General features: G+C 53.5%; 1 protein-coding gene across 2 annotated transcripts in view; it reads right to left on the reverse strand.

Moving 5' to 3' along the window:
- The window catches only part of Sgsm1 (small G protein signaling modulator 1), a 71,776-nt gene extending 51,858 nt beyond the window's left edge, over window positions 1–19,918 (reverse strand). The window contains exons 1-3 of one of the 2 annotated variants that reach the window (XM_052755013.1): window positions 19,804–19,918; window positions 19,678–19,721; window positions 278–353 (exon numbers count right to left, since the gene is read on the reverse strand). In XM_052755013.1, coding sequence (XP_052610973.1) covers window positions 278–353; window positions 19,678–19,721; window positions 19,804–19,822 — 139 coding nt within the window. In that variant the 5' untranslated portion in view covers window positions 19,823–19,918. The remainder of the gene's footprint in view (window positions 1–277; window positions 354–19,677; window positions 19,722–19,803) is intronic. The other variant, XM_052755012.1, reaches the window with a different exon arrangement.
- Between the last annotated feature and the right edge of the window lie 5,792 nt (window positions 19,919–25,710).

A 25,710-nucleotide genomic window follows, 5' to 3' on the forward strand; every position in this document is an offset into this window, starting at 1 on the left:
CCATCCCTTGTGCCTCTAAGGGGATGAGTCAGTGCAGAGCAAGCCCCGCTGGGCCCCGCCACAGGGACACAGGAGGCGTCCTCTACCCTTTCTCCCACAATTCTGCATTTCCAAATCCACTTCCTCCTGCAGAGTGTCTTTGGGATCCCAAAATAACTTCAGAGTCACAAAGCTCAACATGACGCAGGCAAGAGCTGGCTCACAGGTGAGCCTCCCCCGCCGCAGCCCAGCCAGGAAGCTGCTCCCCACTGCCTCCGCCACGGAGGCCACCACTCACCACAGAAGGAGATGATGTGGCTGCTGTCCTCGTGGACAAACTTTCGGGTAACGGCCTCCTCCATGATCTGCTTCACCTGCAGGACACACAGGGGTGGGAGAGACTGATCGGACGGGGTGCTGCACCCCAGGGCTCGTGCTGTACCCCCAGCGTGTCCGCAGGCTGTCTGGGGTGTGTGGGTAGCCCCCTGCCCCTTTTCCTTCCACGGCCTCTTGGTCTCAGGCAGATCTGTGACTGACAGCTACACGCTGCCCATTTCACTTCATTGGCAGGGAGGTTTATCACCTCTTCATCACACAGAATGGCCTCCCCTGCCCACAGTTCCCCCAACTGTTCTTGTCCCACCTCCAAGACGGATCCTTCAAAGGACTCACCGCCGTTCCTGCTCTGATTCCTGTGGTGTCCTAGCTGCATCTCCTCTCCAGAATACAAGTCCCTCTGCCTTGCCCTTTGCCTTACCCACATTGTATATTAGGTGTTCAATAAAAGGTCCCTTGGCTGCATGGTGAGTGAGTTCGAAGATAAAGGAATTGGGGGGTGGGGGTGGCATGGGGACAGTCAATTATGGGATCCTGGAAACCTGGGTTCAAATCCTTGCACGGGATCCAGCAGATTGGTGAGTGAGCTTTGGGAAAGAGAGGCTCCGGAGAGTCTACGGGTCAGGGAGGGAGGGAACAGATGAAGATGGAATCCCAGTTTGGGTCCCCGTCACAGGCTGTGGCCTGTCCTCACTGCACTCGATCCCTGCCATGCACTGTTGAGTGACTCCAGGACACATGCAAGGTCATTTCGGGAGTGAACAGCTGACCTCAGGAACAGTAGTGACCTCTGGGGCTTGAACGCTGCCCTCAGACTTCCCTGGACTTGCTCCCCACCTTGAGTGTGAGGTCAAAAGGTGATTCAAAGGCCTATCCCAGAAATTCATCACAAGACCTCTAATATATATATATATATACAACACACACACACATACATACACACACACACACACACACACACACACACACACACACACACACACACACACACGAAGGAAGCCAAATCCTGGACGCCCCAACCCAGTGAGTCTCCATTCTGTCTTCTTTCCGCTCATCACACACCAGCCTGAGGTACCTGCAGCCTCTGCAGCCCTGCCTCTTCCTGTCGCCTGCTTCCTGGAGCTGCACACAGGACAGAGCATTGCCACACATCACTAAGTGCTCAGGGGCAGCGTGGCAGCCACAGCCCATCCACCGGGGTCAGGGCCGGCCCTGTGAACGATGACCAGCTCTATGACCAGCTCCAGCAGCTGGGCTTCCCCAGGAGCTGTTCTCAGCCTGAACCCCTCTCTCTGCAAGGCCCATGGAATCACCCCGCTTTACAGATGTGACATTGCAGTTTGAACCCAGGGCCTCCCCACAGGCTAGGCAAGCACTCTCCCACTGAGTATACACCTCCAGCCAAATCTCTTGTGAGCCCTGTGGAAGGAAACGGGAAGTCAAAAGCAGAGGGGCAGACAGGGCAGTCCACAAGTGTGCAGACATGAAACAGCCCGTCTGCCAAAGAAGTCCCAGGAGACATTAGAAGACATCTCGAGATAAATTCGAACAAACCGGATGTGCTGAGGCCCCTGAGATGTGAGGCCTACTAGTCATGAGACCTACTAGATGTGAGGCCCACTGGATGTGAGGCCTACTAGACGCGCGCGGGAGAATAGCACTGAGGGAAAGTAGCGCGGGAAACCGCGATGTTGGAAGGAGGAAGGCCTCAACCGCATCTTACCTTCACTCCTTAGGAATCAGCAAACAGGAAGAAATAAACCCAAGGCAACAGAGGGAAGGAAATAATAAAGACTGAAGCAGAGATAAAATGAAATACTGGGCCAGCGAGATGGCTGAGCGGGGAAAGGTGCTTGCTGCCAAGCCTGGCCATCTGAGTTCGATCCCAGGGGTCCCACATGGTGGAAGGAGAGGATGGACTTTCACGAGTTGTCCTCTGACCTCTGCGTGCATAAACACGATAAATAATGTAAGAAGAGTAAATGAATAAGATATGAAAGCCAGCAGAGGGCTGGGTTTGGCGGCTGGGCAGTAGCTTGCTGACCCTGCGTTGAGTGTGGTTCTACTAGGCTGATGTCTTCTGAGTCCTGTCCAGCTGATCTAGCCTGGGACAGCGGAGGGACTCTGCTAACTGGCTGACACTCCCCAGTGTGGGGCTCCAGTCCTCGGCAGTGGCTGCTCTGTCTTGAGCGGGTTCTGCTGCCAATGTCCTCCTGCTTTTCGGAGGCGGCCATCTGCCTCGCTCTCCCCCCCCCCCCCCGTTCCCGTCCCCCTCAACCCCCCCCCCATGCCCAGGCCTGCTCTGACGCAGTAGCTCTGCTGCCTGCCTGTGTGTGGAGACACCAGGCCCCATCTGCTCTGTGTCCCCAAAGGAAGCCATGAGCCTCCTCAGGACGTGTGGCAGGTCCCCAGCTTTCTCTCGGGGCTGGGGTGGAGGAAGGGGGGCAGGCAAAGGACCTGCCTTGGTTAAGTTCTGTAGTGGGCGCCCTCAGACCTGCCCCCACTCCGTTTCCTAGAATGCTCATCTCCTTCCGCCCCTTCCCCCGATATTTCTCTGGCACCCCAAAACTCTCTTGCTGGGACAGGTCACCTCCCCGGCTGGCTTTGTGCTGGGTTGTGTCCCCTTTCCCCCAGCCTGGTTATTTTAAAACATTGCCCCCTACTAACTCAGAATATGATACTTGAAAAGAAAGTCTTCACAATTAGGTCATTGGGGTGGCCTCCAATCTAATATGAGCAGCGGCCACCTATGAAGAGGGGAACAGGGACAGAGGATGGATGGTTCGGAGAGAAGACGGCATCTAGAAGCCAAGAAGAGAGGCCCAGACTCTGTCCTTCCTTCACAGCCTCCAGAACTTCCAGACAGCACATTTCTGCTTTGTAAGTCAATCTGTCTGTGGCATTTTGTTACCGTAGCTCAAGCAAATGAAAGCACCGCCCTCAGCAGCATCAGGATCCATGTCCTTCTCTGTACCTTGGCCCAAACCAATGAGCCACTCAGCCCCTGAGCAGCCTCCTCTTTCCAGGCCCCACTCCTCCCCAGGGTAGGCCAGTACTGATGTCTGTGGGGCGTAAGATCTGACACCGTTGTCCCACTTGGGCTTTCCCAGCTTCCCCGAGGCATCCACAGAGGGACCGCTCCCTGCCGTCCACCTCTGCTCACGCCTCTTCCTTGGAGCTGAACTCATCCATCCATCCAGAACTGCTGAGCTGAGCTACTCAGCATAGCATAGACTAGAGCATCCTGGGAAACGACAGGGACCAGAAGACCGCCCTGAAATCACTGCCAGGCGGGAAGAGCCTCTCTGCCTCATCAGTCTGATCCGAGTGCAAGGCATGGAGAGATGGAGCTGTGGGGATGGGGCCAGATGGGGCCATCCTGGGGTCTTTGGGGACAAAGATCTGGGCCAGGTAAGAGACCCTGGGAACCACAGACGCTCAGCTCAATTCTCGGCCCCTCCCTCAGATTCACTTCACATGACGCAGGTTAGAAATGTTCACCAGCCCGGGGCAGTTCTCACCCACGCTCAAACTGCACTGGAATATCAGAAAGAATGGGGAGACCGTGAGGGATGGGTTTCCACACCCTTTTTCCAGAGGGAAGAGGCGCAGGGGCTCTGAGAGAAGGCAGCGTCCAAGCTCCCCCAGAAAGGAAGGAGCCTTGTCCAAGTCCATCCCTGCACGGTTGCGCCCTTAGCCCTCTCCTGCTCCCCATCCAGGTCATCACGAAGGGAGGGCGGTGCGGTTCCTGGTCCCCACTGTCGATCACCTTCCTGACACATCGCGGCATCCTACCCTCCAGTCGACAACCTCTTTATTAAACTTGTTTTCCTAAGAGCAGTTTGGGGGAACCATCTGTTTCCTGTCGGCACCCTGACCGGACTGTACACATACACACCGTCTCAAGTCCAAAGCCGTCTGTTGATGGCCATGAAGGGAAACTCAGAGAGTTGAATCCCTTTCCTCAGGTTACACAGCACAGAGCCCGGGGCTGTCGCGTGGGGTGGGGTGAGGGATGGCAGAGGGGATGTAGCAGCAGGGGTGGATGCAACTGAGAACCTCCCACCTGTGCTGGACCCCATGCCTAGCTAAATAAATGACTTCACAGAAGTTAATGGCAGGCTCAGCCCGAGGCCAGCAAAGGAAATTAAAAAGGCTGGTGAACAGCAGCAGGGTGAAGTCTCCCTCCCACAGAAGGTCACCGAAGCCTGTGGAGGAGGCACAAGGCTGTGCCTACTCTAAGGGAGAGGGGCCCTCTGGACAGACCAGGGCCAGAGAAGTCTGAGGAGGAGGGTTGGAGGCCAAAGCCCTCTTACCCTGGCAGGCTCTCAGGAGTGGCTTGGACTGTAAAGCCCAAAAATACTTAGGCTCATGAAGCCCAGGATTGTTGGGGGCGGTGACCCTGGGGTGACATCCCTATCCTTAGGGGCTGTGGGGTTTTCTAAGCTTTGGTCTAGAGCACACAGGGTGATGGAGATGCCACCCCAGAGCCACACAGACCTTGTGTGAGCTTGCTGGTCCCTCTCAGCTGGGTCCAATCTGCTGTCATCTGTGAAGCGGGACTCGTCACTGCTGCCATGGGAACATGGATGAAAGGGCCGTCGGGGCATCACAGCACACAGTAGGCACTTATTTTTGAGGAAGAGTCTCATGTAGCCCAGGCTGGCCTCAAACTTTCTAAGACGCTGAGGGTGATCTTGAACTCCAGATTCCCCTGCCTCCGCCTCCCAAGTTCTAGGATTACAGGCCTGAATCCCCACTCCTGGTTGTACGTGGTGTTATGGATGGAATCAGGGCCTCCAGCTCACCAACTCTACCAACCGAGCTACATCCCCAGCCACACAGCAGGCAATTTACGATGATCGGGGTCATGACTCATCACACACACACACACACACACATACACACACAGAGACCTGAGCACGCTCCAGAGACTGTGTGTGCAAGTACAACCACCCTAGTGAGGTTCAGTTTCCTTTATGGTGGGGAAACTGAGGCATTTTTCATTTTTTTTTTATTTTTATTTATTTTTTATTTTTTTGAGACAGGGGTTCTCCGTGTAGCCCTGGCTGTCCTGGAACTCACTCTGTAGACCAGGCTGGCCTTGAACTCAGAGATTTGTCCATCATGCCCCACCCTGGCAAATGTATTTTCTCTCATACACTCCAAAAATAATTCCTTCTATTACCATTAGTTCTCCGAGAATTGGATTCTTCTTTTTTTTTAAAATTTATTTATTATGTATACAGCATGTATGACTGCAGGCCAGAAGAGGCACCAGATCTCATTATGGATGGTTGTGAGCCACCATGTGGTTGCTGGGAATTGAATTCAGGACCTCTGGAAGAGCAGTCAGTGCTCTTAACCTCTCCAGCCCTGTTTTTTTTTTTTTTTTTTTTTTTGTTTTTTTGTTTTTTTGTTTTTTTTCTATTTTAGATAACTCACCCAAGGTCTGAGGAATCCAACCCAGGGTCCTTGTCTCACAATAAGCCACTGACCACATTTCAGTTTTAAGGAAGAGAGAGGTTTTACTGAGCATGTACTATGGCCTCGCTGCTTGTGGACAACGCCTTCCTCAACGCTCATTCAGGCATCAATGTCTTTACTCTAAATGTGGACAGAAACCTGCTTAGCCCTTTAAGAACCAGTGTGAAGAAAGAAAGAGAGAAAGGAAGGAAGGAAGGAAGGAAGGAAGGAAGGAAGGAAGGAAGGAAGGAAGGAAGGCAGGAAGGCAGGCAGGCAAAGGGTCTAATAGCCCGCCCTGAACTAGGCATGATGACACAGTCCTGAAATTCAGTCACCCAGGAAAAGGGGCAGGAAGACCAGAGACCCTACCTCAAAACAAACCAGTCAGCCAGGATGTAGAACTGCCCAGCTGGGTCTTGCTCTCTTGGAAGCGAACGGATCTGAAGCCTCAAGCCAGCTAAGATCTGCAAGGGACTGTGCCGGTGAGAAGACCCAGGCTCTCCAAAGGGGGCGCTCACGGGCCTTCTGCGAATGGCCAATGAGTTTCCAGTCAGGGCTGCCCAGGGACACAGCTGGTCCTGGGGCAGTGACAGCCCTGCCCCTCCACGTAGGCCTCCACACCTGCCTCCATTCAGACACCAGCCCTTCCTCCCTCCCTCCCTCCCTCCCTCCTTCCACTTGTAAATATTTAAACAGCACAGGAGAACAGATCTCCAGAGAGAGTCAGGGCAGGCTGGGAAGCCAGGCAGGTCTCCCAAGCTGGAGGAGTGTTCTTGGGCCTACTATTACCCCGACTGGTGCCCACGACGTGTCCACGCCCTCCCACAGCCCACCCGGAGCTCTGCCAGGTTCCAAATTGACTCCCACGTTGCTGTCTCCTGCCCCGTGTCCCAGGTTACGTTGAAGCCTTTGACCTGGAGGGACCCGTTAACCCGGCTCCCAGAGCTAGGCTAAGAATTCCAGAATCTGCAAGAAGAATGCCTCCCCCAGGACCCTGCACGGAGCTGCACCAAATCAACAGAGGCCTTCTAGGGACAGGGATAGAGCAGGAAGGAGCCCTTGGGAGCCACTAGGTCCAGGTCAAACCCTGTCATTCATAGGGTGATCCCCACCCAGCCTGGGTTTCCCATGGTGAAGGTGGGAGCACCAGACAGCTCTGCCCTGATCCCCTCATTCAGGGCTCCACTCACATGGCTCCTTGCAAGGATCCTCCAACTCCCTTGCTAAAACCTAGCCCATAATGCTGTCTCCTCCCTCCCAGCATGCTCTGTCCTTGGTATACCCCACCGTGCTCTGACTCACACACTCCGAGTGTGTTGGATGACTCTTGGTGACCTTGAGCCCATGGGCACACAGCCGGTGCTCATACATGACGGTGACCACTCTGAGGCTGTTACCACCACTAATGCCAGTCGCTACTGCTTTGGTAGCTCTGTTCCCAGAACTGTCCCCAGCTCCTGTCCTTCCTGATGGGCTTTGTACGTCAAAGGCCAAGGTCAGCAAAGGTTTTTCCATAAAGGGCTAGGAAAAAAAAAACTTTCTGGGTATTGGAAGAAGGGCCCCATCCATCCAGATATCAGATGCAGGGGCATCAGGTTATGTGAAAGCACGTTTCAGATATCATAGGAAGTATTGCATGGATCTCTTTTGTCTGCTTCTCTGAAGTTCAGGTTCAACTGGGCATTCTGAATGTGGGGTTTTTGGGGGTTTTTTTTGGCTTTTTGAGACAGGGTTTCTCTGTGTAGTTTTGGTGCCTGTCCTGAATTTTGCTCTGTAGACCAGGCTGGCCTCGAACTCACAGAGATCCACCTGGGTCTGCCTCCGGAGTGCTAGGGTTAAAGGCATGCGCCACCACCGCCTGGTGTGCATTCTGATTTTTTTTATTTGCTAAACCTGGGAGACTAGTTGGCGGGCCAAAGTCTAGGTCACGTGCTCTCTTTTAATTTGGTGTTTACAAATCTTTAAAAGTGTTAAAACAAATGTCTTGCCTTGAGGGTGGACACAACCTACTGGACTTGGCCCGTGGGAACCCTGCCCTTCCCCCTCTCCCAGTTGGAGGCACCCAGCACACAGGCTTGAGTAGAAGTTCCCAGAGATACCACTTCTCTGAGGTCTGCAAACTCCACTGGGCCCAGTGAAGTCCCCCCCAGCTCCTGTTGGCACCTGCTTGGGGCCATAAAAGCCTAGGGTGGATAAGTAATGGAGCTCGTGGGTGTTCCCAGTGAGCCTGAGCCTGCCGAGGTCAGGATTTGAATCAAGGCTAGGGAGGGTGAGGCTGTCTCAGGTGGGGACCCCAGCAGCAGGGCAGCCAGGCAGCTGCTCACTTGACCTCCTGCAACTGAACATCTGCATCAGGGTCATGGGCAATTCCTGGCTCCCTAGCCTTGACTCAGTTTCTACAGGCCGCTTCTCCCAGCCCATCTGGTCCGAACTGGTTCCCTGGGAGAACCGTGTTGGCAGAGGAACAGGCACCTTCATTTGCCAATTAACCAGGCTGAAGAAGGCCGTGCTCAAAGGCTGTGCCCTGCAGGATGCCGCCGCCGCCGCCGCCATTCTGGAACAGGTGCGGCAAAGAGATGGCAGGTTGCCAGGGCTAAAGGAGAGGGGGACTGGGGACTCAAAGGGTGTGCAGGGCAGTGGTGGAATTCTGTTGCACACACTTGTCCAAGTGACAGAAGGTCCTGTGCCAAGAGGAACCTCAGTGTGAGCCACAGGCCTCCAAGGAGACCATGACAGGTCTTTGAGGATTCCTTAGTGTGGGTGTGCAGCACCCTGCCCTGGAGAAGCATGATTGTGGGGTGGGTCTGCACATGGTGGGATGAGGGTATTTGGGGGATGGGACTCCAGGTCAGACCTGTCACCCTCTCCTCCAGTCTTTCCTGTCCCTCCTCATGCACAGGTAAGGGATGCCAGCTGGAGAGCAGTGGACTCCAGAGGCTGCAGAGTGTTGGGCAATCCTTCCCCTGCCCACTCCCAACCCACCCGGCTCTAACTAGGTGTTGGGACTGCAGGATGGAGGTCTGTGGCTCAGTCGCCTGAGCCACAGTTAATGGTTTACCCGCTTGATATAAATAGGCACTGGGCATGGTTCCCTGACTGCGGACTCGAGGACTGGCCAATTCCCCCCACAATCTCCGAGAAAGGTGTTCTAGGCAGGGGATGAGGTTTCTACCAGGCAGCCCCCTTTACCTCCTGTACCAGTGCCCTGGGTCCCCTGGAACCCACCCCTCCCACGAGACGAGGATGTTGGGAGGAGCAGCAGCCCCAGCCTCCTCCCCGCCCAGAGAAATGAGGCACGCTCGCACGCTCGCTCCCTCGCTCCCTCGCTCGTGCCTCACATCCCGCCCATACCTCGAGGGCGGCCTGCCTTCCCCTAGGTGTGCTGCCCACTGCACGCACATGGCCGAGGTCCCTGGCAACACCCCATCTCCAGACGCACAGCCCTGGAGATGAGCAAGACACACAGATTCCAAACAAGGCTCCCTCTCCCAAAGAAGGCCTAAACTTGGGAGGGTGTGAAAAAAAATACAAGTTTCGGGGGGGCGGGGGGGGTGGTGGGGCGGGAGGGTTGCTTAAAACACTCAGATAAAGCAGAAACCGACTTCACCCTCCCTGACCCTAAAAGGAAAAGCAGTTGGAATGTTGTTTTTAAGGGACGGCTTCAGATCTGGATGTCACCTGCTGTGGGCCCCTGGCCAAATCACTTCACTTAAGGTACCTCCACCCAAACCTCCTCAAAATGGGATAATGCACAGGCCGGCCCCTCAGATGGCGGAGATATATTCACACGTGTGAATATATGCCGAGCACTTGATGTGATAACTAGAATGTGATAGAAGTTTCTAGAAACACTCTGTATGCCCGTGGTCCCGTAAGGTCGTACTAGCTCTGTGGATCAGTTTGGCATTTGCAAAGGAGCTAGGAAGAATTGTGTCTTATTTCCGTGTGTGTGTGTGTGTGTGTGTGTGTGTGTGATGTTTGCACAAGCACATTTGTGTGCATGTGTGTCTGTGGTGCACCACTGTGCACGTGTTGGGGTCAGAGGACAACCTCAGTTGTCAGCTCTCACCTTTCACCGGGACAATCCCCTGGCTGTTTTTCCGGTTTCTTGGGCAGGTCAGCTGTGCTGCGAGTTTGAAGATCTGCCTGTCATCCACCTCCCACCTCCTGCAGGTGCGCTGGGATTACAGCCCCTGAGGCACTCACGCGGGTTCTGGGAATTCACACTCAGGCCAGCAGTGAGCCCTCTCCTCAGTCCAGGAGATGCATTTTAAAGGGAATTCACACTCAGTACGTTAGTGAGCCCTCTCTTCAGTCCAGGAGCCGTATTTTAAACTTAACAGTGGACCAGGACGTGGGGATCTGCAACGGGCCGCAAGAACATATTATAGAGATTCAGCTGTATACCAAAGCTATACCTAGAAAAGTCAAGGAATGTTTCTAGAGGAAGCCATTTATCAAGGAATATTTGGTGTTGTTCAGTTTTTGATATGTATCAGCTGCCTTCTGCTATGAAATTCTTGTGTGCCCATATACTGCTAGGCCATATGGCAAACAGTTATGCTTCTCAGACCTGTTGCTGATCCACTAGGTAACTAACACGCCTGCAGAGCCTAGGAAACAGGCAGGCTGTAGATGCATAGCTTTGTTTTTTGTGCAGATGAAGCTCAGACCATCCCCTTCCTTCAGGCCTAGTAGCATTGCAGAGCTACTGACTGAGGACAACAGGGCTTTTTGCAGAACCAGGTGCAGTAAAGACTGGAGTGGAACTCCTGGCCCAGGCAGAGCTGTGTGGCCAGGGAGAAGAGAAGGAGCAGAGTTTCTCAGAACCAGGGGTAAGGAGCAAGGAAGGAAAGATGGAGGATGAAGAAACAGAGGACGGAGATGAGATCAAAAGCACAGGAGCTTAGTTAGGACTATGACAGGCAGGCCCAGTAGGTACAGAGAGGAGCTGTATGTGAGGACGGAACTGAAGTTGCATAGATAGAGTTTTGTCTTAAGAGAAATAAAGTAATGGAGGAAAGAGCATGGTGTACATAGATTTTTTTCTCTCAGATAACAGCCCCCCACACACACACACACACTGAGCTGGATGAAGTGTCTTCCCCAGGACCCTGGGAGGGATTTTCTCAGGGCAGGCCCTTGGGAAAATTCCATTAGGGATCCTGGCCTAACTGTGCACTATCCAGGCAGGGCCTGGAGCACCGGGAGGAATTGGTACTATTAGGGTGTTCATGTGTGTTATGCCGTCTGGCTGGGGTGTGTGATGGGGTTTGCATCTTCTGAAGGCGGAGCAGAGCCCTTTCCCTCCCATCACCGTGCTCACCCGAAGGAAGTGGATGTCAGTCGGCCTCACGAGAGCTGGGCTGCCCTGACCTCCAGAGTCCTGCTGTCCAGATGAAGCAGGTGTAGGCAGGATGTTCCTCTACCCAGGGACCAAGCTCCCTTCTGGCTGTGGGCAGCTGTGGTTCCGGCCCTGTGCCCGGCTCCCTGCCTACCATTTCCTACCCACGCTCCTCTGCTCTGCCCCTGCAGGCTTGACCAATCACAGCAACATGCCCCACTGTGGAGGGCACAAAAGCATCATGGGACCCAGGCTGGACCAGACTCAAAGAAAGGCAAGGAAGATCTCTTTCCCGCTGTGATGTCAATGTTGTGGGCAGACAGGGCCCCTGGGGATGCCTCCTGGAAGAACCAAAAAACACCTTGACAGCAACACACAGAGATGGAAGCACAAGGTTTGGATGACAGCTCTGGAAACCCCGATACAGCTGTCCCTGAACCTGCTCACCCCAAACTTCCCAAACGCTTGACTCAAAACATCTGCTTTTAGCCCCTTTGCTTTGTAGACTTGGTTTTCTAGCTAGTTTTATGGGGGTTTACTGAAGCTGAAATGGACGGAAGACGGACCTTGCTCCACTGCATTTTGGCTGTGTGACCTTGTCTGTGTTTATTAACCTCTCTGGGCTTCAGTTGTCTTGTCCGTGATGGGGAGCAGCTGCTTAGTCCACAGGACGACAGCTTTGTGATTAAAGAAGGAAAACACTTAGTAAAATTCTAGCAGTTTCCATTTGCTGAGCATGGATCCTAATTAAGCATAAATTACTCAACAGTGATAATCAGAAGGGAATACGTTCTATGCTTCAGTATCACTGGGTCTCTAAATTACCACGGCTCCAAGGATCTGTTTTTTATTTTGTTTCATTATTTTTTCAGACAAGTCATGTAGCCCAGGCTGGCCTCAAATTCACTAGGCAGCTGCAGATGACCTTGAACTCCTGATCCTCCTGCCTCTACCTCCCCAGTGCTGGAATCACCAGCATCCATGCCTGGGTCCCCATCTGTTTTATTTTTGTTGTGTTTTGTTTTTGAGACAGGGTCTCTCTGCATAGCTCTGGCTGCCATGGAACTCACTATGCAGACCAGGCTGGCCTTGAACTCACAGAAATTCGCCTGCTTCTGCTTCTGAGTATGCTGGGATTAAAGGTGTGTGCCACAACACCCAGCCCCATCTGGTGTTTTTACTGTGGTCTTTCTCTGGCCCTTCTATAAATGCCCACAGTCTGTCCCTGAGAAGGAGGAACCAGATTTATTCTCTGAGCTTCTCAACTATTGAAAGAAAGAGATACCACTGTCAGCACTCAGAACTCTCAGGGCACTATGGCCCAGGAACACATAATAGCGACAGGGTGACGCCCAGGGAGCTTGGCTTCCTCAGGCTGAACACCATCTCCTGTGGGCTGATAAGAAAACAGAGTGGAGGGGAGACCCCCATGATGTCCACCCCAGGCCAGGGACACAGCCAGCCAAAGACTCAGCTATTCCAACTCAACTCCTAAGAGAGGGCAGCGGGCTTTGGGACAGCAGAGACGGCAATGTCACTATATGGGAACAAGGCTGTCAGGGTGGTCTGTCATTGGAGGGGGTCACACACTACCCGAGGGCAGAGCACACTTCGTAAGGACTCGTGAATTGTCAGTTACAGCTTCAGAAAAAGGGGTTTGAAGCCAGGCCCCAGGCTGCAGCATGGACATTTCTATGACCGAAGAAGGGGAGTGTCCTGCCATGCCTGTGTCATTTCATCAACCTCAGGGGACCTGGGGGATGGCCTCAGCTGAGCCCCGCCTGAGCGGCTTGTTCCCACAACGTCTAATCTGCAGCTCGTATTACATCTTAAACACAGACTTGGCAAATTCAGAGGAGCATAAACAAGGACGAGTGGGCTTTCTGAGTGGGGTGCCAGCCAAATGGATGCTCTGAGGTCTCCGGCTGGCCAACCTCACTCGCCTGGAAAGCTGGAAGAGGTGATGGGAGTGGACCAGCCAGCTCTTCACGGAATGCCAGCTACAGAGGCGGGACAAGGACTCGGGCTTCCTCACGCCTCCCCAGGAAGACACAGGGTCCCGATGACATTTTTGACCCCAAACTACAACTGTACCTGAACCTGATCACCTCAAACTTCCCAAACCCTTGAACCAAGAAATTCATTTTTAGCCTCCCCCCACTCCTTTTACCGGGTTCTGTAGCCAGCAAGTGCTGCTGGCACTGGTGACGAAATGTCCCTGCCGTATCTGCTAGTCTGTGTCAAAACACTCTAGGCAGCTCCTGGAGCCCTTCCTGAGTGGCTGCAGGGGGAACCCTGGGGGGACAGCCCAGGAGGTGCCGAAGCCATCCCTCCTGCCACCTCCCTGAAGGGACCACAGGTACCAGAGGCTGACGCAGGTGCCCAATGCTATTCACAGCTCCCAGAAGCCACTTCGTCAGAACTTTGAAAGCCCATCAGACATGACAGGTGGGCCGATAAGACGGCATTGTCCAAGAGGAGTTTTGCCCTCTGAAGCCCAAAGAGGGCATACACACTCACGTGCATGCACACACCTGCACACACACATACATTCATGTGCATGCTCTCTCTCTCTCTCTCTCTCTCTCTCACACACACACACACACACACACATACACACATATGCACGCACATGCATGCACACACACGCACAATGGCAAACAGTTTCAGAGTCTCTACTTCATGTAGCAGGAGCAGGAAGGATGACTGACAGCGGCTTCTCACTCATGAACCATAGCTCACAAAGAACAAGCCAGAAAGCTGGACACAGAGATGCACTCCTTTAATCCCAGCACTCAGGAGGCAGAGGCAGGTGGAGTTCTGTGAGTTTGAGGCCAGCCTGGTCTACAGACCGAGATCCAGAATTGCCAGGGCTGCACAGTGAGACCCTGTTGAAAGAAAGAAAAGCCAGAGGTATGGCGTCCTTGCTGCCTCCCCCACAAGGGTCTCCTGCAATACCTTCATGTTTTTCTCTGGCTCAAAACTCCACCACGGCTCTCACGTAAATCAGGTTAAATATCAAGCCTCACTTGTCCACAGGCGTGGCAAGCCCCCAGAGTCTGTCTGGACCTTGTTCCCACTCTTGTTCACTGCTTCAGCTCTATTGACCCCTTCACTATCCTTTGCTTCCAGCTCAAGGACTCTGAACATGCTGGTTGCTTGACCTGTAGCCATCAATGCCCCTCCCTCCCTTCCTCGCTCCTCCTTCCCCCCTCCCTTCTTTCCCCCCTCCACCCAAAGATCATCCCATCACAGAGGCCATCCTTGACCACTCTGGCTAGTCCTTCCTTCCATCTCTCCCCTGCCTTATTTTCCTCATAGCACTTGGCACCACCCAGTGTGTGTGTGTGTGTGTGTGTGTGTGTGTGTGTGTGTGTGTGTGTGTGTGTGTGTGTGTGTGTGTGTGTTCAGGTTCACATGCACATGGAGAGGCCAGAAGTGGAGGTCTGGAGTCCTCCTCAGTCATTTTCCATCTTTCTCTGAAACAGGATCTTTCACAGGACCTAGAGCTCACCGATTGGCTAGAGTGTCTTGCCAGTGAGCTCTGGGGACAGTGCTGGGGTTACACCTTCGTTCTGCTGTGCCCAGCAAATCTGACATGGGTGCTGAGGATTCAAACCCAGGCCCCCAGGCTTGCACAGCAGGCAGTTTACCACAGAGCCGTCTCCCCAGCCCCGCCATCCATGTTCTCATCTGATCGGCGTGCAGCGGCTCCGGTTTTTTTCCCTCATTTCCCAAGCTGCACCTTCCTGAACAAGGTTATGGTCCAGGGATGCTCAACAAACATTTGTGGATTGTGAAAGGAAACATGGAAAAGAGAAAGGAGAAGACGTCGTCCTTTCTAGGAGCCCGGGAGGCGTCCATCTTGATCGTTATTAGATGCAACTTTCTTGGAGCCAGCCCTCCCCTGCTCTTACATTCCTGGTAGCTCCCGGTTACCTGCCTGGTAGCCGGCACACTGGCAACCCCAGCCCAGTACAAGTCGAGACAAATGCACTTTTCCCCATCATCTCCTTCCTTCACACACATCTACCCCTGAGCCATGCTTCCAGAGACTGAAGATCATAGCTATAACCACTGCCATCTGTTCTAAGCAGGAGTCTTCCGGTGGTAATGGTGGTGTTGGGTGGTGGTGGAGGCGTGGGGGTGGAAGTGGTAGTGATGGTGATGATGGTGGTGTGGGAGTGACAGTGAGAGGTGATAGACGTGGTGGTTAAGTGGGGTGTGGGTGGTGTTGATGGCGGCCATGGTAAGGGCTTGATGGAGATGATGGCGGCCATGGTAAGGGCTTGATGGAGATGATGGCAGCCATGGTAAGGGCTTGATGGAGATGATGGCGGCCATGGTAAGGGCTTGATGGAGATGATGGCGGCCATGGTAAGGGCTTGGTGGAGATGATGGCGGCCATGGTAAGGGCTTGGTGGAGAGGACAGTGACAGTGACGATGACAGTGGGGGTGGAGATGGTAGAGGGCTGTGGTGATGCGGGTAATGATAGTGATGGGGTGGTGTAGATGGTGGTAGTGAGGATGGCGGCATGGGCGGTGGTATTTATTGGTGGTGATATGGTGATGGGGTGATGGTGGGGATGGGTGGTGGAGATGATCACAGTGATTGATGATGGTAGGTGGATGGAGATGGTGCTGCTGCTGCTGACGGTGGTGGGGTGGTGTAGATGACGGTGTAGATGATGGTGGGGGTGGTGGAGTGATGGAGATGATCATGGTGATGTTGGGGGTGGAGGTGATGATGGTGGTGGTAGGTTAGTGTAGATGGTGGGGGTGGAGTGATGGAGATGATCATAGTGGTGATGATGATGATGATGATGATGATGCTGGCACACAGGGGTGTCTCGTGTACCGCAGGATGTTAGCATCACCCGTAGCCTCTTCCTGCAGATGCCGGGAGCTCCCACAGCTGTTACAACCAAAACATTTCCAGACACTGCCGGATGTCCCCTGGGGCAGAGCTGCGCACTGACACTAAAACATATTAACTCCTGGGTTTGGTTCAAGGATTGTACGGTGACCTTCAAGGCTTGCACGGTGACCCGCACGCACGCACGCGCGCTATCTGGCAACTGTTTTGAGGTGGCCAAGCTGTCCTCGATCCTTCATCAGAACTGCCAGGTTAGAATGAAACCCAGGCGTCTCCATGGCAACGTCACTCCGGTCCCTCATTTTCCTTTAGCACATCCCCGTTTTCTTTCATCCCATCTTCCACTTCAGAGCTGGGGGTGGGGTGTGCTCCCCTAGACACAGCTGAGCAGCTGTGAGGATGGCTCAACAGGACAGCCCCCCAGGCCCCACCACAGCTAGCTGCAGCTTCCCCCGAAGGACCCGTGTCTTTCCAGGGGTCTCATCTGCCGCCCACAAGCCCCTGCTTTCTCCTCTCCAATTAAGAGGCCTCCTGGCAGCAGCCAGAGGCAGGAAAACAAGGCAGTTAGTCACTTAGCTTCCGTTATCAACCTGGATCACATGGCTGGCTCTTTTAATGGCTGTTGTCATGACAACGGGAAGCCAGTCCCTGCTTGCTCTGGGAACCAAAACAAAATTAAGGGGTGGCGGCAGGGAGGGGAAGGCAAGCCGGGAAGGAGTCAGCTCAGAGCTGGTGGGCCTTCACTGGAGAAAGCAGCATCCCTTTGACATTGACTCAGCCCCTGGAGGAGAGCAGGTGAACATGGTGGATGCTCACACATAGTTTATTCTGCCCACTGGGCCATTTTCATCCCTATTACGACAAAATGGTCACCTAGACACTGGCAAAGATAAAGACAGATGCTTCTGGGAGACCGTGTGATTGACAAGCCATCGCAGTGACATATCCTGCAAGCTGGCAGATGGTTTTGTTTGATGCGGGGGCCTGTGCTATGGTCTTGCTATGCCAAGACCTCACGCGCCTCCCTGCTGGGTCTGCCAGGGTCTGTCTCCTCCAGAAGAATGTCTCCCCAGGAGGCCAGAGGACCTTTGTCCTGGTCACTGCAGTGCCTATAGCCCCTCTGTAGTGAATGAACCCAGGACTGGACTCCAGCTCTGGTTGAACTCGGGGCTCCTTCCTGGCCCACGTGATGGGTGTTGAGTCCTGACAGCTCCCAAGGCTGGCTCTGGACAGAACTCCGAGCCACACAGGCTCTGTGGGCGGCTGGAAGGTGGGGCACAGCTCGGGCAGTCTTGTACAGCTGCTTGGCTGTCTAGGAAAGTCCTCTGTCACCTCTTCCAGGAGGAAGAGGGAGGCTGTGGCACATAGGGGTGTGGCTCATCGGAACCCGGGAGAGTAGGGGCAGAGAAGACCTGATGATCAGATTCTTAGGTAAACTTCTCCCTATCCCTCTAGAGCTGGGAGCTGGGCAAAGGAAGCTGTGGACAGAGGGATAAACGTAGGGGGCTAAGTGGAGAGCCCGAAGGTGGCAGCCTTCCTCCTGTTCCCCTGCACTGGGTCTGCATCCTTCAAACACGGCCTCCTGCTTCCGGCCACGCTATACCCAGCAGAGTAATGGGAATCATGTCACCCATGTAAAGAGCTTGGATGACCGGGGTGGGAGCGGGGAGAGTAACCTAATTCTGGCCCTTCTTGACTGGGTGCTGAAGAAGCCACGTCCCTACTGTGAGCCCCAGTTCTGCAGCTGCCATTTTCACAGGGTTGCTCTGTCTGCAGGGCACGGCACGTAAAAGCCCCCGACGGAAGATCAGATCCGCCGAGTGACCGTCCCCAGAGTGGCCGTCCTCCATAAGTAAGATTTAGAAACTGAGCAGTTTACGACTGTGAATCCTGTTCAATAATATGCTGCATCCGGCAATGGACTGTCCTTGCCTGTCTCGGGGCAAAAAGGGCCCCACTCCACTCAGGCTCAAGTCAAGAAGGTGACTCACTCCAAACCCAGGGGTCCCCAGAATCGAGGAAATCAAGCAGACTTGTGGTCACAGGACAGGGGGCAACATCCCCAGAGACTTTCTAGGAGCATGCGCTGGACTGATGAGGGCAGACCTGGGATGTGGGGCGCCCGCGTGTTCTTCTGCAGAGGGGGGGGGAAACGGAATCTGAGTGAGGGAAGGGGTGAGTTATGAATGACTTTGGGAGAGCTGGTGGCACAGCTGGACTAGGGTGTCTCCTAATTTCCCCAGAGGCCTGGCTCACCCTCTCTTCTACAGTGGCATCCTCTTTGGTCAACCGTTTGACTAACAAAGAGGGTCACGCCAGGCTGTAACAGCCAAGGAGCATGCTTTCTATCAGGTCTGAGTTAAAATGAGCTACCGTCTTCCCACATTCAACCTAAGGGCTCTAAGACCTTTCCTCTGAAGGGCAGGAGTGTGAGTTTGTGGGGTTGGGGTCTGGATAGTACGCGCCTCACATCTTCAAACAGGTCTTTACAAAGACTGAGCTAAAAACCTCCAAGTCTTTCTGAGGGACCTCCCCCACCATCTATCTAACACATCACCTCATCTGATAATTCTAGAATCTGCAACCAGCCCTGGAGCTGGTTCTTTAAAAAAAAAAAAAAAAAGGAATATGCCACACACAGAGACACACCCACGATCCCCAAGAGGAAGAAGGCTCCAGCAACAGGTCCCAGCCTCCAGCTGCCCAGGTGGCTGCCACCAGGAAGGGAGGGCCTCCTGGGTGGCACCCCTATCGTTCGTACACACACACACACACACACACACACACACACACACACACCCATGCTCAGGAAGCAAGGGACAGACTCCAGCCTGGCTCTTAGATTCTCAGCCAAGCAATGTCTTGGGAGAAGAACCCCAAGATGAAGATGAGGCTGTGTGTGTGTGGTGGTGGGGGGGCCGAAGGATAGGGCGGAGACAAAATGAGGAGGGCGACACCACACCACACGCACACACATTCAATCTTACCCGCTCTCACACACACACATATGTAGACTCACACAAACACAATATAAAGACCCTCCTTGGTCTCTCCAGGTAAATGCACATGTGTTTCCCATACACATATGCACAGCCACGTCGTGTCCTGGGCCACACTCACTCATCTACACCTACAGGCCCGTAGACATCTAAAATGCCACCGCAGCCTTCCAAACTCTTCTAGTCCCAGGGCCCTGGGAGGTCACGCCTGGGCTCCCAGCTCCCCTAGGGGAGGCAGACAGCCACTCCTGTGTGGGCATGGTAGTCATTCAAGTGGAGGGCACCTGCCCTGTGACCCCCACAGGTTCTCCCAGACAGAGGCCCTGGTACCTAGAGGTGGCTCCAAGGACTGAGCATCTGGGGTGAGGTACAGCGACAGCTTCACGGTCCAAAATTGAACCTCTCCCCTGCCCCAAACCTGGGAAGAATCTGCATCACTAACGAGGAGCCCCACATCACCTACCCCACCCCAGGCGTGAGAACCACCCACCTGCTCCTCCACAAGGGAAGGTCCCACCTAGACTCCTTAGTTCCCCACACCTGGAGAGCCTCACACCTTGAAACACCCCAGCCCTCCCGGGCCCCCACCCCCCTTCCCCTGACCAGCCATGCACAGCTACCGCCAGCCAGCCGGGGGCCCGCGATGGCCCTGTCACCCTGGGGTGGCTGCCCTTACCTCCTTCTTCACGGTGCGCAGCAGCCTCTGGCGGGTCTCGGCCTCTGCGGGACAAGCAGGGAAGCGCGGTGAGCGGCGCCGAGGCCATGGGGCCTGGCCGCCCTCCCGCCGCCCGCCCGTGCTTACCCGCAGGGACAGAAGCCATGGCTCGTGCTGGTCGGTGGCCGGTGCGTCCTGGCTCCGCGCCCTGCTGCAACCGCGAGGGGCGGGGCCGGCGGGAGATGAATGACAGCCCAGGACGTGGACGTCAGAACCCTCCCACCCGTCCGCCCCGCCCGCGCGAGAGCTCAGCGCCGCCTCCTGGACAAACTACAGCAGATAGCTTCCTTGCAGGTCTCCTCCAGGACAGCATCCGCACCATCCCCCAGCCTCCTCCAAGACACACACCATCCTCACAGGCCTCCTCCGGGGCATCGGCATCATCCCGTGCCAAGCTGCCAAGGGTAACCTAAGATGTGGCGCCGTGGTCCACACCCTGTGTCTCCATCCATGCATATTTAAAACGGGGCAAAGCCAGACGTGGGGGCCCGCACCTATCATCTCGTCAATGGGGAGACTGAGGCAGGGGGCTCAGCCTGGGCTACATGGTCCTGCCTCCATGATAATTCATCCTGTATAAAGTGGGTATACGCTCTAGAGTGATCTGATAATCAAGCAAGATATTTGATATGTAGTTTTCAACACAGACCGGAGAAAAAAGTGTGGCGGCCATAAAGGGTAGCTACTGCTGCGGCTTCATAGGCTCCTTCGCCCCCTTCTTTTTTTAGACTCTGCTGAGATACACTGGCTCTCCACTGGAAGAGGCAGGCCTCTTGAGTGGCCCCCTCCCCTGTACCGGGAACTAGGGTTCAGTCCTTTAGATTTCCACTCCTGCACAAAGCTCCTGTCAGCCAGGATCTCTAGCTCTGGGTAGGACAAAGGTTTGTTCCACACCAGACCTTCACCAGCTACCTCCTAAATCCCCGACGGCGGCCTCCAGAATGCCAATCAGGTCCACAAATATTCACCGAGCACCTACAACGCGCCAGGTCACACGGTTGGGGAGTTTGAAGCAAAGGAGCCGGACACATTGCTGTGGCACTCAGGCGGTAGACAGTCAAATATCTGAGTGAGCGACAGTGAGCCGGAAGGTTCTGGAGAGGAGTGGAGTAGACACAGGAGAGGTGCCAGTGAGGGGGGCTGCCACATGAAGCAGGGAAGCTGTGCTTTCTCACTGAGCAAAGAGGAAAAGGAGGAGGCTGGGGAGGCTGGGTGAAGAAGAGCCCTTGAGGTGAAGGAACAGCAAGATTACAGGCCCTTAAGTTGGGGTGTGCCTGCCTGGATGACAGCCCAGAAGGAGGTCAGTGGCACGGGGTGGCAAAGCAAGATGGACCGTGGTAAAAATGGGCCAAGACCCTGTAGGCTCTTGGAGGCCATGTACTGAATCAGAAATGTCTCCACCCCCAGCCCTTCACCCAGAAGAACCAGGGGAAAGCCCAGGGCTTGTAGTAATGGCCCCAAGAGCTCCTCTTATGTGTGGTGGTAAGGTTTCAGTCACAAGGCTCCCCTCACCCTCTCCAGTGAGGTGTGCTTGGTGCCTCCAGGATGCCAGAGAATGGGAAAAAAGACCCTGACAAAAAAAATAAGTTTAACTGAGGACTTACTATGTGCCGAGCTCTGATTGCATAAGCTCACTGATTCCCTGCCCCCACTCTCCAAGATCCTTACACCCAGAAAGTCAAGCCCAAACCTTGGGAGAGCTTTCTTTAGGTCCATACGGCAAGCAAGCAACAGCGGAAAGTCATGGACCAGGTGGTTCTCCTCACTAGGGCATGCTAAGAAGACCAGGGTGAGTGAGAAGTGGGTGCTTAACCCTCAATCTAAAAACATCAAATCAGATGTTTCTCTTTTCTTTACCAAGCCCTGCAAAGCTTCTTGGGCTGACCCTTGAGGATGTAGAATTTTCTAGTATAAACGGTTATCTAGCTCCATAGCATAGGCATGGAGGAAACTGAGCATGGCCTTGGGTCTGAATCTGGAGACTTACCTCCTGTCCTACTTAGGGTTACTATCACTGTGATGAAACACCATGACCAAAAGCAAATTGGGGAGGAAAGGATTTATTTGGCTTACGCTTCCACATCACTGTTCAATCACTGAAAGAAGTCAGGGCAGGAACCTGGAGGCAGGAGCTGATGCAGAGGCCATGGAGGGGTGCTGCTTACTGGCTTGCTCCTCATGGCTTGCTCGGCCTGGTTTCTGATAGAACCCAGGACCACCAGCCCAGGGGTGGCCTCACCTATAGTGGGCTGGACCCTCCCCCATCAATCACTAATTAAGAAAATGCCCTACAGGCTGTGTGCAGCTCCATCTTACGGAGACATTTTCTCAATTGAGTCTCCCCGTCTCTGGTGTTTATACCTTGTGTCAAACTGACATAAAATTAGCCAGCACAACTGACCCCTTGTCAACGTGACACACAAACACATCACTGTGAGGCCACAACCTTTCCTTTCTTGTTCATCCCCAAGAGCACACATTAACATGAACATCACAGTGTTAAATATTACAAGTCTCCCAAGTCCCACAGTCTTTACAAATGCAAGCATTTAAAATTCAGTCTATTTAAGAACCCACAGCCTCTTTTAGAACCTAAAATCTCTTTTAAAATTCAGGCTTTCAACTGTAGGCTCCTATAAAATCAAAAATAAAGTTTCTCACTTCAAGAGGGAAGAGCCAGGGCACAGTCACAACCCGAACAAAGTAGAACCAAACTCTAACTGTGCCAATAATTCACTGTCTAGTGTCTGGGATTCACTCACCATCTTCTGGGCTCCTCCCAAGGGCCTGGGTCACTTCTCCGGCTCCACCCTCTGCAGCACACACAGCTTGTCTTCTAGGCTCTGGCTGGCTCCACTCCACAGCTGCTGCTGTCCTTGGTGGTCATCCCTTGGTACTGGCATCTCCAAAATGCTGGGGGTCTCTGCTGCAACTGGGCTGCACTTTCACCAATAGCCTCTCCTGGGCTCTCTTCAGGGACTCCAGCTTGGACACACACAGTGCCAAACCTCAGCTGCTCTCCATGACCCCTTCATGCCTTCAAAACCAGGAACACCTGGGTGACTCTTACACTACCAAGTTCAGCTGCCAGCATGAGATGCAATCTTGGTTGCCTCTGAACACAGATTCTGTGTGCTGATCCTGAGGAAACCCTCCCTGGAAAAGACTTCATCTCGGTGATACTGGTCTCAATCACAGCTGATTCTTCAGCCCCTCTGACCAGAACCACAGGATCTTAATTCAAAATAACAGCTGGCCCTGACAGAGTCTTTACTTCCCTCTGAAACTTCACGAGCCAGGCCTCCATCATCCCCACTGCTCTCAACATTCTTATCTTCCGAGCTCCTCAGAACAACTCACTGAGTTCTCAACAATCAATGGCTTTTCTAGCCCAGAGTTCCAAAGTCCTTCCACAATCCCCCACAAACATGGTCAAGTCTGTCGCAGTAATACCCACTATGCTGGTACTAACTGTTTTAGTTTCTGCTGCGATAAACACCATGACCAACACAATCTGGGGAGGAAAGGGCTTATTTGGCTTACACTTCCATATTGCTGTTCTTCATGGAAATGAGTCAGGACAGGAACTCAGGCAGGGCAGGAACCTGGAGGCAGGAGCTGATGCAGAGGCCATGGAGGAGTGCTGCTTACTGTCTTGTTCCTCATGGCTTGCTCAGCTTGCTTTCTTACAGAACCCAGGACCAACAGCCGAGGGATGGCACCACCCACCATGGGCTGGGCCCTCCCCCATTGACCAATTAAGAAAATGCCCTATGGCGTGATCTTATGGAGGCGTTTTCTTTTTCTTTTTTTTTTTTTTTTGGTTTTTTTTTTTTTTTTTTCCATTTTTTGAGACAGGGTTTCTCTGTAGCTTTGCGCCTTTCCTGGGACTCGCTTGGTAGCCCAGGCTGGCCTCGAACTCACAGAGATCCACCTGGCTCTGCCTCCCAAGTGCTGGGATAAAAGGCGTTTTCTTAATTGAGGCTCCCTCCTCTCTGATGACTGTGGCTTGCATCGTTGACATAACAGTACGCAGCTCACACCTTCCCCGAAGCTGGAGAACCTTTAGGAAGCCTAGAGACTTCTCCCAGGCTCCCACGGAGCAGTTGGCGTCAGGAGTCCACGTCCGCAGCGCCCTCTAGAGAGGAACATGGGCATTGCGTTCTGCACTAACGAGAGGCGCTTCAACCGAACAGGAAGGAGCTCCTTTGCTGTCTGGGTCCGGTCGCAGAGAGCATGTGCTCACAATTCACAACAGCTGCGACTTGCTGATGAGACCAACGCCGTGCCGCGAATGCCACGCACGTTGTCTCATACAAACTGCCAATCAGCTCCACGCGGGGTCCTCCAGAGAAAGCCTGTAAGACACATGGCAGAGAGCACGGGAGGCCGACTGCGGGGCGAGGCAGGAGTTCTCGGTGCTGAGGAACCCCAGTTAGCTTGCCTCGCTGCCGGGGTGGGTACTCTAAAGGTGCACCCAGACAGGAGCAGGTCGGGCATTCCTCGGAGCGTGCTGCGTAAGATGGATGGATACTAGACTCCACAGGGCAGGGCAGCTGACCGCCTTCCATCGTGTGGGCGAGCCTTGTGCAAGCAGCTGGAGACCTGGAGGGGAGAACATGGCAGAGGAAGGGGGCTGCCTCTCTGCGATGACGCGGACAAGGACAATTGAATTTTTTTTTTTGTCATTGGATTTGAATCAGAATTTTGGGCCTTCATGGGTGCCAGCTTGTCAAACAAACACGGAGTGGAGCTGAGCCACCACCAGCCTTCCCGGAACTCCAGGTCGCTAGGCACAGAGCTTGGACACCTCAGCTTCCACTGGGGTGTGAACTGATGTTTACCAGTCTCTCGTCATGTCCATGTATGTGAGGTCTGCCTCTGCCTCTGCAGGTCGCCCCACCTGTGAATTTAACCAACTATGGATAGGAGAGAACTGACCACGGCCGCTTCTGTGCGGAACACGCACGAGCTGTTTTCTCATTAGTATGTCTTACCTGGTACTGTCCAGCGTCTACCACATGCCATTTACACTGCTTTAAGTGTTCTAGATCATATAGAGATGACAAGAGAGTGTGTGCACAGAACCTACACAGGTATGATGCCAGCCATACAAGGGACAGGAGCGCCGAGGATTTGGTATTTGTAAACACACCTGGAACCCATTCGCTACGGATCCCGAAGGATGGCTGTCTATCTGTACGAGTATATATTACATGTATACATTGCACATACATACATGGAGCTGTGTGCACCTCATCTATTCTGTTTCTCTAGAGAAGACAGATTAATACAGTTGTCACTCAATATTAATTCCCTTCTCCCTCATTCTAAAAAAAAAAAAAAAAAAAAAGCCATTTGTCCTGGTGGTGTCCTCTGTCTTGGACACCTGCTTCAGAGGTACCACTTCCCACCCCAGGCAGGTCCTGATCGGCCTAAGTCAATCACCACCACGTCCTGTTTCCTCTGTTAGTAATTAGTCTCTTCATTAATTTACCTATCTATTCATTGTTTGTGTTTTCATGTGTATGACTGCCTGAAAAAGCCAGAGATTGATGTTAGATGTTCTCAACTTATATATATATATATATATATATATATATATATATATATATATATATATATCTTATTTACCTTATTTTTAATTAAAAAGATATATTTATTTTTAGTTTATGTATATGGGCCTCTATGTGTGTCCATATGAAGTGACCCTGGAGGCCAGGGGAGGGTGTCAGGTCCCCAGGAGCTGGAGTGACAGCCAGCCATGAGCTGCCATGTGTGTGCTCAGAATCAAACCCCGGTCCGATGGAAAAGCAGCCAGTGCTCTTAACCATTGAACCATCTTTCCAGGTCCCTTCCCTCATTTTTGAGGCAGGGTCTCTCACTGACTGGCCAGCAAGCCCCAGGGATCCTTCTGTCTCCTCCTGGCCAGCACCCAGATCAAAGGCTCCCGGGGCCTCACCTGACTTTTAGGTGAATGCTGAGGGCCTTATC

Source organism: Peromyscus californicus, unplaced genomic scaffold, assembly GCF_007827085.1.
Source record: "Peromyscus californicus insignis strain IS unplaced genomic scaffold, ASM782708v3 Scaffold_2__1_contigs__length_46816999, whole genome shotgun sequence".
Taxonomy (NCBI): Eukaryota; Metazoa; Chordata; class Mammalia; order Rodentia; family Cricetidae; genus Peromyscus; species Peromyscus californicus.